Source organism: Porites lutea, chromosome 1 (assembly GCF_958299795.1).
Source record: "Porites lutea chromosome 1, jaPorLute2.1, whole genome shotgun sequence".
In the NCBI taxonomy this organism is placed as follows: domain Eukaryota; kingdom Metazoa; phylum Cnidaria; class Anthozoa; order Scleractinia; family Poritidae; genus Porites; species Porites lutea.
Genome location: NC_133201.1, coordinates 4,947,092 through 4,963,692, shown reverse-complemented (window position 1 = coordinate 4,963,692; position 16,601 = coordinate 4,947,092). Strand labels below are relative to the sequence as shown.

Sequence of the window (16,601 nt, the reverse complement as noted above, 5' to 3'; positions counted from 1 at the left end):
GCTAGATCGGTGGATCTGTAGATCGCTAGATCGGTGGATCTGTAGATCGCTAGATCGGTGGATCTGTAGATCGCTAGATCGCTGGATCGCCTGATCTGTAGATCGCTACATCGGTTGATCTCTAGATCGCTAGATCGCTGGAACGCTGGATCTGTAGATCGCTAGATCGGTGGATCTGTAGATCGCTGGATCTGTAGATCGCTAGATCACTGGATCTGTAGATCGCTAAATCGGTGGATCTGTAGATCGCTAGATCGGTGGATCTGTAGATCGCTAGATCGGTTGATCTCTAGATCGCTAGATCGCTGGATCGCTGAATCTGTAGATCGCTAGATCGGTGGATCTGTAGATCGCTGGATCGGTGGATATGTAGATCGCTAGATCGCTGGATCTGTAGACCGCTAAATCGGTGGATCTGTAGATCGCTAGATCGCTGGATCTGTAGATCGCTAAATCGGTGGATATGTAGATCGCTAGATCGGTGCATCTGTAGATCGCTAGATCGGTGGATCTGTAGATCGCTAGATCGGTGGATCTGTAGATCGCTGGATCTGTAGATCACTAGATCGCTGGATCTGTAGATCGCTGGATTGCTGGATCTGTACATCGGTGGATCTGTAGATCGCTAGATCGGTGGATCGCTGGAACTGTAGATCGCTAGATCATTGGATCTGTAGATCGGTAGATCACTGGATCGCTGGATCTGTACATCGCTAGATCGGTGGATCTTTAGATCGCTGGATATGTAGATTGCTAGATCGCTGGATCGGTAGATCGCTAGATCGGTGGATCTGTAGATCGCTAGATCGGTGGATCTGTAGATCGCTAGATCGCTGTATCTGTAGATCGCTGGATCGCTGGATCTGTAGATCGCTAGATCGGTGGATCTGTAGATCGCTAGATCGGTGGATTCCTGGATCTGTAGATCGCTAGATCGGTAGATCGCTGGATCGCTGGATCTGTACATCGCTAGATCGGTGGATCTGTAGATCGCTAGATCGGTGGATCTGTAGATCGCCAGATCGCTGGATCGCTGGATCTGTAGATCGCTAGATCGCTGGATCTGTAGATCGCTAGATCGCTGGATCTGTAGATCGCTAGTTCGCTGTATCTGTACATCGCTGGATCGCTGTACATCGCTGTATCTGTACATCGATCTCTAGATCGCTAGATCGGTGGATCTGTAGATCGCTAGATCGCTGGATCGCTGGATCTGTAGATCGCTAGATCGCTGGATCTGTAGATCGCTAGATCGCTGGATCTGTAGATCGCTAGTTCGCTGTATCTGTACATCGCTGGATCGCTGGATCTGTAGATCGCTAGATCGGTGGATCTGTAGTTCGCTAGATCGGTGGATATGTAGATCGCTAGATCGCTGGATCTGTAGATCGCTAGATCGGTGGATCTGTAGATCGCTAGATCGGTGGATCTGTAGATCGCTGGATCGCTGGATCTGTAGATCGCTAGATCGGTGCATCTGTAGATCGCTAGATCGCTGGACCTGTAGATCGTTAGATCGTTAGATCGGTGGATCTGTAGATCGGTAGATCGGTGGATCTGTAGATCGCTGGATCTGTAGATCACTAGATCGCTGGATCTGTTGATCGCTGGATCGCTGGATCTGTACATCGGTAGATCGGTGGATCTCTAGATCGCCAGATCGCTGGATCGCTGGATCTGTAGATCACTAGATCGGTGGATCTGTAGATCGCTAGATCGCTGGATCGCTGGATCTGTAGATCGCTAGATCTGTGTATCTGTAGATCGCTGGATCGCTGGATCTGTAGATCGCTAGATCGCTGGATCTGTAGATCGCTAAATGGGTGGATCTGTAGATCGCTAGATCGGTGGATCTGTAGATCGCTAGATCGGTACATCGCGAGAGCGGTGCATCGGTACATCTCAAGAGCGGTGGATCTGTAGATCGCTGGATCTGTAGATCGCTAGATCGCTGGATCTGTAGATCGGTAGATCGGTGGATCTGTAGATCGCTAGATCGGTGGATCTGTAGATCGTTGGATCGGTGGATCTGTAGATCGCTGGATCGGTACATCGCAAGAGCGGTGCATCGGTATATCTCAAGAGGGGTGGATCTGTAGATCGCTGGATCGGTAGATCGCTACATTGGTGGATCTTTAGATCGCTGCAACGGTAGATCGCTAGATCGGTAGATCGCTGGATCTGTAGATCGCCAGATCAGTGGATCTGTAGATCGCTGAATCGGTAGTTCGCTACATCGCTAGATGTGTAGATCGCTAGATCGGTGGAACAGTAGATCGCTAGATCGCTGGATCTGTAGATCGCTGTAACGTAGATCGCTTGATCTGTAGATCGCTGGATCGATAGATCGGTCGATCTGTAGATCTCTGGATGGGAATTTCGTTAGATCGGAAGACCGCTGGATCTTTAGATCGCTAGATTGGTGGATGTGTAGATCGCTGGATCGGTAGATTGCTAGAGCGGTGGATCTGTAGATCGCTGGATCGGTAGATCGCTAGATCGGTGGATCTGTAGATCGCTGGATCGATAGATGGCTAGAGCGCTGGATCTGTAGATTGTTAGGTCGATGGATATGTGGATCGTTTGACCGATAGATCCCTAGATCGCTGGATGTGTAGATCGCTGAGGCGGCAGATCGGTAGATCGGGGGATCGGTAGATTGCTGGATGTGTAGATCGCTGGATCGATAGATCGCTGGATAAATAGATCGCTAGATCGTTCGATCTGTATCTCTCTGGATCGGTAGATCGCTAGATCGGAAGACCGTTTGAACGTAGATCGCTGGATGTGTAGATCGCTAGAGTGGTGGATCTATAGATCGCTGGATCCCTGGATCTGTAGATCGCTGGATCGCTTGATCGTTAGATCGCTGGATCGCTGTTGTCGGTAGATCGCTAGATTGGTGGATCGGTGGATCGCTATAAATGTAGATCGCCAGATCGGTGAATCTATAGATCGCTGGATCCCTGGATCTGTAGATCGCTAGATCGCTTGATCGTTAGATCGCTAGATCGCTGTTGTCGGTAGATCGCTAGATTGGTGGATCGGTGGATCGCTATAAATGTAGATCGCCAGATCGGTGGATCTATAGATCGCTGGATCCCTGGATCTGTAGATCGCTAGATCGCTTGGTCGTTAGATCGCTAGATCGCTGTTGTCGGTAGATCGCTCGATCGGTTGATCTTTAGATTGCTGGATCGGTAGATCACTAGATCGCTGGATTCGTAGATCGCTAGATCGGTCGATCTGTAGATCTCTGGATGGGTGTATCGCTAGATCGGAAGACCGCTGGATCTGTAGATCGCTAGATTGGTGGATGTGTAGATCGCTGGATCGGTAGATCGCAAGACCGGTGGATCGGTAGATTGCTGGAAATGTAGATCGTTAGATCACTAGATCGCTGGATCCGTAGATCGCTAGATCGGTCGATCTGTAGGTCTCTGGATCGGTAGATCGCTAGATCGGAAGACCGTTGGAACGTAGATCGCTGGATCGGTGGATCTATAGATCGCTGGATCCCTTGATCTGTAGATCGCTGAGTCGGTTGATCGGTTGATCGGTAGATGGTGGATTTGTAGATCGCTAGATTGGTAGAACGCCGGATCTGTAGATCGCTAGATCGGTGGAACAGTAGATCGCTGGATAGGTAGATCGCTCCATTTGTAGATCGCTAGATCGCTGGATCTGTAGATCGCTGTAACGTAGATCGCTGGATCTGTAGATCGCTAGATCGGTGGAACAGTAGATCGCTGGATAGGTAGATCGCTGCAATTGTAGATCGCTAGATCGCTGGATCTGTAGATCGCTGGATCTGTAGATCGCTAGATCGCTGGATCTATAGATCGCTGGATCTGTAGATCGCTGGATTTGTAGATCGCTGGATCGTTAGATCGCTAGATCGCTGGATGTGTAGATCAGTAGATCGCTGGATCTGGAGATTGATGGATCTGTAGATTCCTAGATCGCTGGATCGCTAGATCGTTGGATCCGTAGATCGCTAGATCGGTCGAGCTGTAGATCTCTGGATCGATAGATCGCTAGATCGGAACAGATTAAAAAATTGGAATAACCCAGTATAGCGATATATCTGGTATATAGTATGTAGATCGCTGAATCTGTAGATCGCTAGATCAGTGGATGTATAGATCGCTGGATTTGTAGATCGGTGGATCTGTTGATCGCTGGATCGGTAGATCGGTAGATCGCAGGATCTGTAGATCGGCAGATTGCTGGATCTGTAGATCGCTAGATCGCTCGATCTAAAGATCAGTGGATCAGTAGAGAATAAAGTTGGTAGTTGGTAGTTCGTAATAGTCATCTGTCTGACAACACTTAGGCCGACGGTTCGCTCGTTTTACCCCTGTCTCTCCATCAGTGCTTCGTTTTACGGGTGTTTAAACCTACTTAAAGAAGTCGAAAGAAGGATTTGAGGTCACACCTGGGAATCGAACCCGAGACTTCCTGTACAGAAGGCCGCGCACTAAACAACTACGCTAATCCTTCCTCCTAGTAGATCTGTGAAACGGTGGATTGATCGCTACATCGGTTGAACTCAGTGTAGGTCAATGGATGAGTAGATCTCATTCTGTAGATCGATGGATCGGTGGATTTGTAGATCTGTAGATCGGTGAATCTGAAGATCAGTGGTTCAGTAGATCTCTAGTTCGGTGGAATGCTACATCGGTGGAACTGTAGATTAATGGATCATTAGATCTGTGGATCGCTAGATCGGTGGATCTGTAGATCAATGAATCAGTAGATCTGTAAATCGAAGGATCAGTGGATCACTAGATCAGTGGATCTATGGTAGATTGCCAGAGCGGTGGATCTGTAGATCAGTGGATCAGTAGATCTATAGTTTGGTGGATTGCTAGAGCGGTGGTTCTGTGTATCAAATTATTGGATAAGTGTTTCTGTCATGACTGAGGAGGGCGTGAGCCTTAAACGCACGTTGTCATTTTCGTGTCTCGCGCGTTTTTCTTGATGGACGTAGAAAAAAAAGAGAGACTGCTCGTAGACTATAACAAGGGCAGTAACAATAAGAAAAAAATGACACTAAAGAATGTGAAGTGGGATGAACTATTAGCCAAACAAAAGACACATCGTAAAAGGGGTGTTTACTCGGTGTTAGTTAATAAGCGTGTAGTAATAAAAGCGTGTGTTTTTTGTTTCAGCCAAAAGGTTTAACCTTGAAACAGAATGGAAAAACTTCTTTCCAAAGCTACGAGAATTGGACAGGGTAAGTTATATATTCTGTCATACTTACTCCATGTGACGAGGGAATATTATAGTCGAGTAAGCCATCTCTGCTTCAGCTAGGTGGGTGTCCTGTGTCTCCTTTGCCTCTCAACTTTGTTGTAAACTGGGTGTGACGAGCGAGCACTGTCTTATTTCTTATTATCAAATCACTGCTGAAGTAAAACGTCAGGATCATAAAGACAAAGGCCATCACTGAACAATACATTATGTTTTGATTTCAAGTAAATTAGTGCCGTGAATATCTGTAGAAAAGTGTGTAGAATTAGCAAGTTGATAGCGGGGTTTACCCATGTACATGTGTCCCTGAAGCCTCACACTCAAACGTGACCAGGGTCAATTGAAACAAAATTTCCAAATTTCCACCTTACAAGATGGCATCATTCACTTTGGGAATGAAAGGGTTAACAGAGCGAATTAGTTTCATAATGATATTCTATATTGGTCTCTTTACAGAATGAGCTGTTTGATAAAGCTCGTAATGAAATCCTGGATGAGGTGCTTACACTCAGTGAAATCACACCTCAGATGTGGGAAGACATCATCACTAAGCATCTGTGGTCAGAGGTCGCTTCACACTTCATAGAAAACATTTACCTTCCCGCGGCGCAAGCGAATAATCCCAGTAATTTCAGTACTTCTGTGGACATCAAGCTTAAACAGTGGGCGGACAGAACGCTTCCGAATATTTCAGTCAAGGTATGTGAAGCGTATTGAATTCATTTTAACTTTAGCATCTGTTTACCTTATTTTCTGTGCTATTCCTGTTACGTAACAGGAAAATGGCCGTTATCTCTGCGTAATGACCACGTGACCTGTCTGACCCTGAGTCCCAGGCACCTATCTTCTTAGAGCTAATGGACGTCGTGGAATGTCCTTGTTTTTATTCTTGCCTCTTTTCTGTTGACCTAAACGTGACACACTTAGGTTTAGGGCGTAAGTAATACCCATTTATTTTCTCATTCTTGAAGGATTCCCTTGCTTATAGAGGTGCAATCTTGTGGAAAACTATCAGTTTGAATGAGCATGGAGTCTCCAATAGAAACCAGAATGAGATGTGCCATTGACTGAATTCAATGTTGTGTCACCTTAAACTGTCCGGTATCAAAATGATGATTTTATTTTACAATAATTGATCATTTTTTACGGTAAATATTGCACATATCTGATGTTAGCTGTTTTATTTTCTGTTTTAGTCAATACATTTCCTTATATTACACCCAACCCCACAAGCTTGTTGGTTTTATCATTTTCCTGTAAAAATAAAAGTCTTCTTCTTCTTCTTCTTCTTTGGATGCTTATTCCGAAGCGCGGCTTATACGTACAACACACTTGTATTAAAAGGTTGTTTCTTCTCTTGTAGGTTGGTTGGGAAACGTTGTTCGGGGAGTTCTACAAGGCGATGCAGGTAGACGTTTGTTAAATTGTTTTGGTCCTGTTATTGTTAGTTCTGTGGAGATTCGTTGAAAATATAGGAAATAGTTTTTACCTCTGCCCTCTCACAAATCTTGCCGGAAGAAAAGGGTGAAGAGATTATATTGGATTTTATTAGATTTTACACTTCATTTGTTGTTGTGGCCGTAATGTATTAAGACTGGAAGTGAAATATGTTGCTAAGCTGCCCAAGGCGGGCCCTCATTCCCCCACAGAGGCCTCTTTAGGGAGTTTAAGCAACAACGGCGGCGACGGCGACGGTTACGAAAACGTCACTTAAAAACTGAATTCGTGCTGCCTCAAACTTTATCGCGCATATTTCAACTCGTTGAATTCGTCAAATGTTGGCAAATTTTTGTGGAGTTGAATTCTAAGACTGTATCAAAGTTCAAGAAAAAAAAAGAAGGTTGTTGTCTTGTGTTCCCGTCCTCGACAAAGCGTGAAATTACACACTTTCACGTTGTAATCGTGCAACGACGGCTTAGAAATGTACAAAAATGCGTGATGCACGTGCAAAGTTGTTGTTTTGCTAATATCAACCTATTGGTTTTTTGCCGTTCTCGTTGCCGTCGCCGTCGTCTTTGCTTAAGCTCCCTTTGGTGTCCTAGGGAGGCTGGACAAATGGATTATTGTTATTTTTGTTGGAATACCCAGTGGGAGCCTCCGGGTAGGAGGGGGACAGGCTTTTTTTCGAAAAGTAACTCAGTTGTTTGTTGTCATGGTTTAGGAGCAAAAGAATGAGAATGGACACAGTCATTTGTTTGAAGAGTTGAAATCCGAACTATCTGATGAATGTAAAAAGAGTCATGTGTGGCAGCCCAAAGCAGTCGACAGCCTGGTAAGATTAAAACGAGTGTAAATAACTTTTGGTGTTGTTGTTGTTGTTTTTTTTTATGCTGAAGATCAAAACTATGATAAACTTACAGACTTTATTCCTGCAAGGCCTACAAACAAAGAAAAAAAATAATGATTCAATTTGATATTGGTGAATCTGCCCTGGCAATATTCTGTTAACTTATTATTCTATTTTTAAGCCTTGACTTTGTAGATTTTGTGTATAAAGGTTTTATTTACGCCGAATTTACTACCTTTTTAATGTACATAGCGTGTAATTCAACTGACGGCGCTTGAAGACTGGTCTGTAAGTGAAAAACAGCAATGGGACTCTGCAGTGAAATTCATGGAAAATACCCTGCAGGGAGAATTGGATAAAGGTAATAACGATTTGTTGGAATACTAATATACTAACATCATTAGCTCTCAAGGGGTCCTAGATCAAAATGGAGACTTAAATTTCCTTGAGTTTGAAACAACATATTACTGAGCGTAGTAAAGTCACTACTGATAGTCAACAGTGTTGGGAAGGCTACCACTGTTAACCTCTTTTTGTCCTTCTTCACCGCCCCCCCTTCCCCTCCCGTACCCGACCCAATGTTGTACAAAACTAAGTGTTTGTGAGCGTAATTGTTCTGTTATTTGCCAACATTCGAATATTGAATAGGAGGGACGGAAGGGGGGGAACATTTATTTAGCAAAAGGCTAGTAGTAGCTTTCATGTGAATGGTGACACCGTACCACAGGAAAGTACTGCTCAGTAGCTTCACTTGAATGGTCACACCATAGGATTTCATCCACAGACTCAAAAGTTAAAACCACCTTGTACAGCATAATAAACAGTACCACAGGAAAGTACTGCTCAGTAATTCGAATCGTGACACACTGTCGGATTTCGTCCACGCAGGCAAAACTTCCAACCACCGTCTACAGGAAAATAAATACTTCCAGAGGAAAGTTGTGAAATGTCAGAAGTTTGCTGTTGAAAAATGAAGCACACTAACTAATATGCTTGATAACTTTTCTGATATTTTAGCCTCCCAGAAAATGTACGAGTTGCTTGGACCCGGGGCAGCTGAAAGATGGCTATACTGGAGATCAAGAACAAGAGAGCAAGTAAGTTTATCTTTTAACTTCGGGGAAAAAACGCTGTTTTTTGTCTCCGTTCACTTTAAATATCTTCTTCGAAATATTTTTCGTCAACTATATTCATTGGTTTCCATACAGAAATTTCATGAAAATTTAACTCAACAACGCAGTGTTCTAAACATTACTTAAAACCTTTTTTTCCTTGGTATCTTGATTCTGTGTGGCAGGCTTTGGTTGATTTATGGCGAGGGACAGAGAAATAGAAACAATGATATACAAAGAAGTCTTTTTGCTACCTTTTGGAAACTCTTTTCCTGTTTTCTTTTTTTTTTCTTGTTCTTTTAGCAATGTCGCTGTTATATTAAAGACGAGCTTCAACGATTGCTTCAAGCAAACGATGTAAGTAAGATGTTTCAGCATAGGCTTTCAATAGTCTAGGTAGTTTTCTCTGCGTTAGGATTGTTGTTTATGCACATCTGAGTGAAGTAAGAAAATGGATGTTATTGTGAGAGAACTGTGTCGCTTTTATTTATGTGTTTGTTTAAATTTCCCCACAGCATCACGGACCCACTCTTGCCGATGATGAACTGACCACCGTCCGGAAAAATCTAGAAACGATTAACGTGGAGGTTTCCTCAGATCTGGTGCGTAGATTTATCTTTGTAATCCGTAACTGTAAATTATCCTTCCTCATGTGTGCTCCCATTTATTTAACGACTTTTGTGGGTACGATAAGGATGGAGTTTGCCAAAGTATAGTTATTTAAGTGGAATGGCTGGTTATGAAACCCGTTAGATTCCTTTGTTATATGTTTTTGTTAGCTTTTTGAACCTGACCGTGCGCAACGTTCAATAGCATTCCTATCATTTAAACTTACTGACCAATTGAATAGAAACATCGCATCAATTTATTCAGTCACAATTTATGAACAAAAAACAGAGCATTGTACACGGTCAGGAAGCTTCCAACATAAACTACAGCACCATTGTTTTCAACTTTGATGTTTGCCGGCATTCATAACCAGTCTCCTTTACTAACTGTGTCCACAGTAAGGTAATTTGCGCAGCTGACGACCTAACTAAAGATCCCTGTCATACTCCCCCCCCGGCCAGGGGGCCCTAGCCTCCCACGCAGGGGTTTTTAGGGGAGCTGGTATTTCGTCCCTCCACGCAGGGAGGAACGAAATACGAGCGCCCCTAAAAACGCCTGCGTGGGAGGCTAGGGGGGCCCAGTCTGCGTCATACCTTTGTTTTGGTACGTTGTGGTTACCGTTTGACGCCTTGTACGGTTGTCCGCGGTGGAGGATTATGGCAGTTTGTCGCCATTGAAAACGTTATACAAAAAAATGAGACAAGGGCTATTTTGAATGCAGAATGGCCAGTTTGCTACGCTTCTAGGAGATTTATCACTAATATTAAGTAAAGGTTTTTGTTGGTGGTGGTGGTGTGAGCTGAAATTACTTTTTTCTACCTCGTAGGTTAATGAAACTTGGAGTCAATTGTACCGCGAGCATTTTCTAAAGCAGTCGTTAAATAATGTTCAAGAGTGCAGAAATGCTTTCTACAGACGAGATCTAGTTAAGAACGAGGTAAACTCTCTAATCTGAGCACTTTAAAATGCGTCTTTGTTAGTGAATCGCCCAAATAACAACGGGTTAAAGGGGATATTGCTGTTCTGGGTCAGTTCTGTGCTGAAGTCATTAATTAATGCCTTCAGCTGTTCACAAAATTTAAGCTGCTGTGGAGTTAGGAAGAAGATATCGAACGAATTTCATCAGGAAGCACTAACCATAATTTCTTGCTGATAGTTTTTGCTGGCATATCATTAAAACTTGAAAAAGTTGGCCCCACTATTTCAAGTTTCTGAATCCATATTCATCCTTGCCATCCGCCCCAACAGAGGACATTAAAAGGGTCCATGCCTAATCATAGTCTTAAATCACTAAACTGGACCATTATTTTCAGAATTCAATTAATGTGGAGACATCGCCCCTTGAAAGGGAATCCAAGACAGTCTTGGATTCTGGATTCCACCCCTTGAATCCAGGATTCAAGGCACTGGATTCCAGATTCCAATCAGTAGTGAGATTCCGGATTCCTTCATTTGTATTCCGTATTCCAAAGCCCAAGATTCCAAAATCCACAAATATTTCCAGGATTCTGGATTCCACAAGCAAAAACTTCCTGGATTCCAGAATCCAAGACTGTCTTGGATTCTGGATTCCTCACCCTATATTCTTGATTCCAGATACTGGATTCTATATTCTTTGTCAGTGGAATTGGGATTCCGTTCAATCGCTAGTGGGATTCTGGATTCCTTGAGCTGTATTCCGGAATCTAAAGCCCAGGATTCCGGATTTTACAAAGCAAATTTTCCTGATTCCTGACTGCACAAGCAAAATTTTCCCGGATTCCCAAATCCGGATAAGCTTACATGGGACGAAAGACAGGTTTTAGCTTTTTAACCCCCTTATTCCCAATAGTGACCGACATCAATTTTCTCCTAACGGTATCCATACATTGACAAGAGATGGGGTTATGAGAATTAATAAAATGATCACCAAAGAGAAAATGCCAGGTCTTTTATTAAATTCTCACAACTGATTCTTAAAGGAAATGTATGGAGATCAGTTTGGAGAATTTGTATGTGGATATTAGGGCTTAAAGGGTAGCGGACAGCGTGACATAGCCCCTTATTTGTATTTTCCTTCTCTGTTCAGCTGGGCTGCAACGACGTGGTCCTTTTCTGGAGAATTCAGAAAATGCTTCAAACGACGAGCAACGCCATCAGGCAACAAGTAATGAATCATGAAGGTAAAACGTTAATCTGCACTGAAGTTACTAAAGATTCTAACAACCAACCGAAAATTTAGTCCTGTCAGCGATCATTTGCAATTTTTTTACTGAACGGGCGCAGCCAATCATTTCTCTGCCGCATTCAGCGTGCGAATGCCAGTGGCAGGAAAATTTAATCCTTGAGGTGCCACCGGTAGTGGCGGGAAAACGCCGTGCCAGCTGCCTTTGCTTAGAGTATTGTTCAGTATTCCCTCCATGGATGCTTCTGGGATCGGACAGGGTTCGTACGGGTTCGTACGGGTCATGGAAAACCTGGAAATTCTTGAAATGTACGAATTTCAATTTCCAAGGCTGGGGTTAATTTAATAAAACTTCTACAAGTGTAATTTACAGCCTTGTAGCTATTGTTTTGAGACCCTAAAACAATGGCTACACTTGTAAATTACACTTGTAAAAGTTTTATTAAATGGACCCCTGGAAAATCATGGAATTTAGTAGTCTGTCTTGGAAAGTCATGGAAACTACGTTTGGTAGATTAGTTACTGATGTCAAATCAAAGACAAAGTAAAATAGAGACAAGTAATTACACTGCGCGAAGGGCACGCATTTTAGTGAATATCAGAGTTTGCCTGTTGAAAAGAGTTAGGTCAAAAAATATTCTGAAAAAAAAAGAATAGTTAACTTTCAAACTTTCAAAATGGAAAACTTTGAAAGGCTCATGAAAAAAGTCATTGAAAGTCATAGAATTCTAAGAGGTCAAAAGAGTGCCTACCCTGTGAAGGATTATCGTTCCAACGTTTTCTTTTTTCGGAAGGGATTCCATTATTTTCTTTATTCAAAAATTCTTACCTGCTAGCAGTAAATGTTTTATTAACCTCCGTTGATCTCAAATATTTCACTCTTTGTTTTAGCTCGCCGATTAGAAAAAGAGGTGAAACAAGTTCTAGATGAAATAAGTTACGACTCGGCAGCTAAAGAAAAACTTATTCGTGGAAGACAAGTTGATCTAGCTGAAGAATTAAGTGAGTAAAATGCAAATGCAGTCGTCGCGCGCACGTTGTGGCAATAGACCATTTTCGATATATTAAAATTCATACTTGGCTCCTTGGCTTGGGGGAATAAAACAAAACAAAATGGATTATTCATTGCTGAGCCTCAAGATGATTTCTTTTGTTTAATTCCCCAAGCCTCGCAGCCAAGTATGAATTTTAATATATCGGAATTGGTCTGTTCGTGCAGTGTGACGTCACAGAGAGCTAAAAATTTATAGAACCTAAAAATGAAGATTTGGCCATTTCAGGTCTCTTCTCGCGAAAAGAAAATTCTTTCCTTTCCTGAGTGACACCATAGTTAGTAGAGGAGACTGGTTAGGAAAGCCGGCAAACATCAAAGTTGAAAACAATGGTACTGTAGTTTATGTTGAAATCTCCCTGACCGTGCATAGTCCTTTATTTTTTGTTCTCAAATTGTGATTGAATAAATTAATGCGATGTTTCTATTGGTCAGTAAGTTCAAAATGATAGGAATGCTATTGAACGTTTGTATTTCTAGCAGTTTAGAAAAAAATATGTTTCCTGTGTAACAGTATAGTTTTAATGCCCCCAATGTAGTTTTTAATGTACCTCTGTCTAATGTATTCAACTTTTAGTCTCCTGCTTTAAAATCGATGATATTTGTTTCTGGTTTCATTTTCAGAACGTGTGAGACACATTCAGGAAAGTTTGGAACAATTTATAGAGTCTTTAAACAATGAAAAGTAGGAAAGTTATAGCGAAGGTGCTACAATGGAGCAAAGATCGGAGATTTTTTTCACATGTTCTCTCTCTTTGGATCTCGATTTGTTGTGGAGTTTTGTGGTTAGAACATAAGACGAAGCCACCTAGTGATTGTACATGTTGTTGCGGACATTGTAAAGCTATTAACGTAATTATCAAACGAAACAATCACGCCTTCATTTGTACACGCTGAATACTTGGCTGTTCAAGTTGAAGCTGAAGGATACGTTTCAGCCAGTGATTTATTATCATATTTGTGGTTGGTGTAATCTTCAATACGTAAAATTCCTTCTTCAGGTAATTAAGTACGGAATTTTAGAGTATCATATATATATAATAAACCATTCTATAAAAGGAAAGGTGTAAGACGTAAACGTGCGAGTCTTTCTATATTTTCAAAGCGCAAAAATTAAATTCCGGAGCTTACGCTTGACTTTTAACATTTATTTTGGTGTAGGGTGAAGCTACGTTATGAGTAGTACTTAACTGTGGTGCATTTTCAGTATTGAACTGTTCAAGGTACACTATATTTCTAACTATCGTGTCCTTGGACGGACCTTTATTTTTCTGTGATACTATTTATGATGAAGTCCCAGCCCCATTTGTTCAAAAGATGTAAACCGCTATCCTTGAACTAGATAAATTACCAGCCAGTATGTAAATATGAGGGAAACCAATATGCATTATCCAGTGGATCACGTTATCTTGGACCCTTTAAACGACTGGAGCCAGCTAATTATGACTTGCTTTCTATGGATTATAAAAGGTATTGCGTTTTTACCATCTACTGCGCTGTAGAAGGAGGATTTTGCGCTTGAATTCGCGAGTAAGTAAACACTGCCTTGCAGCTAACCTGATTTTAGCTATAAAAAGCAATATTATTTTCCCTATGTTCTGCCTTTATATTGGTGAGGTTTCTATTAACAAAAAACACAATTAATTCCTCGGCAGTTCTTTCCTCGATAGCTGACTCCAATCGTTCATAGCCTTTACAAGCAAACATCCCTACGTAGTGAGTAAACACAAGTTCTTTAAGGAGCTGTGTTAAGAATCTTGACAAAATTCTAACAGTGGCAACTGCCACCAAACTGAGTGAAATAAAAAAAAAATGCTCAAGACATTAAAAGAAGGTTTAGATAACACAACAAACTAGGACAAAAGAAGGCGCGGATGAACAAACTTGAAGAAGATTAATTAAAACAGATTGAAATAGTGGGTTTTTGAAAACGTGCTAGCCTAGCAGTTTCTCAAGGTTCGTTTTTGGTGTGTGTAACGTTTGATGTAATGCTTGGGAAATAACTAGTTGGGAAAGAAGATGTGATTTTGTCGTTTGGAATTAATTTCTTCGTTTACATCATTAAGTTCCATAGCCTATAAAGAGCTGAAGCATAATTGGAAATTTTAACAAAATAACTGTACAGCCGTGTCACATACAGCTCCATTAATCAACTCTTTTTTCCTCTGAGCAAATGGTCCCGGATGGAGAACTAGGTTCCCCCTGGTGTGCGCAAGACGTACAGCAAGGAAATTGTAATTTATTTGGTTTGTAATTGAAGTTTATGTACAGGATTTAATGTATAAGGGCTTGAGTCTAGTTAAGGTAATCGCATTCATCTGTGGAGACTGGACGTAGATCCTACAGTTTTGGGAAACCAGTTCAAGAAACCGTTCTTACTGGTAGTGTCTAAAGAAATGTCCCATTTGTAGACTCTCGAGGTCAAAACCCACCCTACCTTAACATCAATTTGCACCTCTGTATACAGCTATTTCTTTTCTGTTTTATTTAGGTCGTCGTTTACTTTTCAGCAGATTGTAAACAGGTGTTACCATTGCTCTTACTTGGCGCGTGCTTTATAGCACGTGGGAAATAAAAGTTGGTTGAGGCAATACTAAACGCAATCGACTTACTACTTACAAAATTTCAAAATGTATAAATTCTGTATTTAGGGCGAATCTTTGATGACGTTATTGTGTACATTTTGCTTTACCGGTATACCTTGCATTTATTTCATAGAGAAAAGGAAACGGTGCAGAAAAATTGACTTCAATGTCTGAGAGAGGTTGTTAAACTTAGCAACTTGTGCAATATTCAGCTCTGCAAGTAATACTTTGAGAAAAATCAGTCATCAAAAAATGAGAAACTTCTGGGTAGCAGAAGTGTTAATAAGTCTGTACATACTTCGTAAAATTTAGAGATTTTAACTGGCATCGCATGCTGCAAGAGTATCTGGTATATCCGACTGAGAGAAACGGTAATTTTTTGTTACTCTTTTAGAAAAAGAGAAGCGTTCGCCAATGCGCAAAAAATGTACACAAAAATCCTCCATTCCTATAGTTCCATTGAAACGCAAAAATGAAGGATACTGATCTTTGAAATAATCCAGGGCTTGTAGCTATTTTATTATTTATATTCATCCTTTCACCCCGTCCCTCCCCCCCCCCCCCACCACCACCATAACACGCAACTGTGTTCACAAGTACAAACGCAACACTTTAGTTTGCGTGAAGAGGCTTGAGATCGTTTACAGTTGTCTACTGCCACTGCCGATGTAAAACCAGTCGTTCATGTTAAATTCTCGCACGCGTAAGGTTTCAAGTTTATTGTCGAAACTCAATCATACACCTACATTTACGTTTTCTCTTATCTGTTAGCGACTTTCTCACCTCGTTATATATTGGCTTCTGATTGCCTGTCACACGTTTTTAGAGTTAGAATATGAAATACACTAAGGAGTCCCTTTTTAAGCAATGCGAACCGAATTTCCCACGGGTATCTCTTGTTTCTGCTTTCCGCCGAGAGGCGTGCGCAAGTTGAAATGAATGAAGTTGACGTTTAACCTGTTAAAGTTTAATAACACTGCCACTTCAGGTGAACATATCAATATACTCCCCAATCTGCAGTGAATTCGTTGTCTGCTTCAACCTTTGAAAATGGAAAACACCCTATTTGAGGTAGGTACGATCAGCAAAATCACCCATATCTATTTTAATTTGTGCAATGTGTCATTTTTCACTCGTCCGAAGAACTTACTTTTGAATGAAAAGTCTTTGTTTTGCTTAATTTAGGAGATACAGAAGGCTGCAAAGCAAAAGAAGAGAAAGCAAGGCGTAGAAAAACGACGAAGAGACAAGATCAAGAAAAGTTTGGATGAACTATCCCTTCTTGTTCCGGAAGCTAGAAAACAGGTTACAGATCTCTCTCTTTTTCCGTACAAAACTAGAACCACTACGTGGAACTTACCGGGGCCCAGTGGGACACGGGACTGCATAGTTTACCTCTCGCACCCCTCCCCCCTCCTCTGTGGAGGCTAATACTTAGTCTGAATTAACTCATGCAGAAGAAAAGCAACAAAATGCATGAGAAAGGAGGATGTTGTTATAACGGTCTGTGTTATAGTACTGTTTTTACACTGTGATG

At 41.8% G+C, this 16,601-nt stretch overlaps 1 protein-coding gene across 4 annotated transcripts in view; it reads left to right on the top strand.

Moving 5' to 3' along the window:
* LOC140943261 (dynamin-like GTPase OPA1, mitochondrial) overlaps positions 1-15,075 on the top strand; it is a 43,175-nt gene extending 28,100 nt beyond the window's left edge. For 2 of the 4 annotated variants that reach the window (XM_073392354.1, XM_073392332.1), the window contains exons 21-32: positions 5,175-5,239; positions 5,713-5,955; positions 6,620-6,664; positions 7,418-7,528; positions 7,796-7,904; positions 8,561-8,640; positions 8,959-9,012; positions 9,171-9,257; positions 10,091-10,201; positions 11,333-11,426; positions 12,320-12,430; positions 13,104-15,075. In XM_073392354.1, the coding sequence (XP_073248455.1) occupies positions 5,175-5,239; positions 5,713-5,955; positions 6,620-6,664; positions 7,418-7,528; positions 7,796-7,904; positions 8,561-8,640; positions 8,959-9,012; positions 9,171-9,257; positions 10,091-10,201; positions 11,333-11,426; positions 12,320-12,430; positions 13,104-13,168 (1,175 nt within the window). In that variant the 3' untranslated portion in view covers positions 13,169-15,075. The remainder of the gene's footprint in view (positions 1-5,174; positions 5,240-5,712; positions 5,956-6,619; positions 6,665-7,417; positions 7,529-7,795; positions 7,905-8,560; positions 8,641-8,958; positions 9,013-9,170; positions 9,258-10,090; positions 10,202-11,332; positions 11,427-12,319; positions 12,431-13,103) is intronic. The other 2 variants (XM_073392346.1, XM_073392338.1) reach the window with 1 other exon arrangement.
* The last annotated feature ends 1,526 nt before the right edge of the window (positions 15,076-16,601 follow it).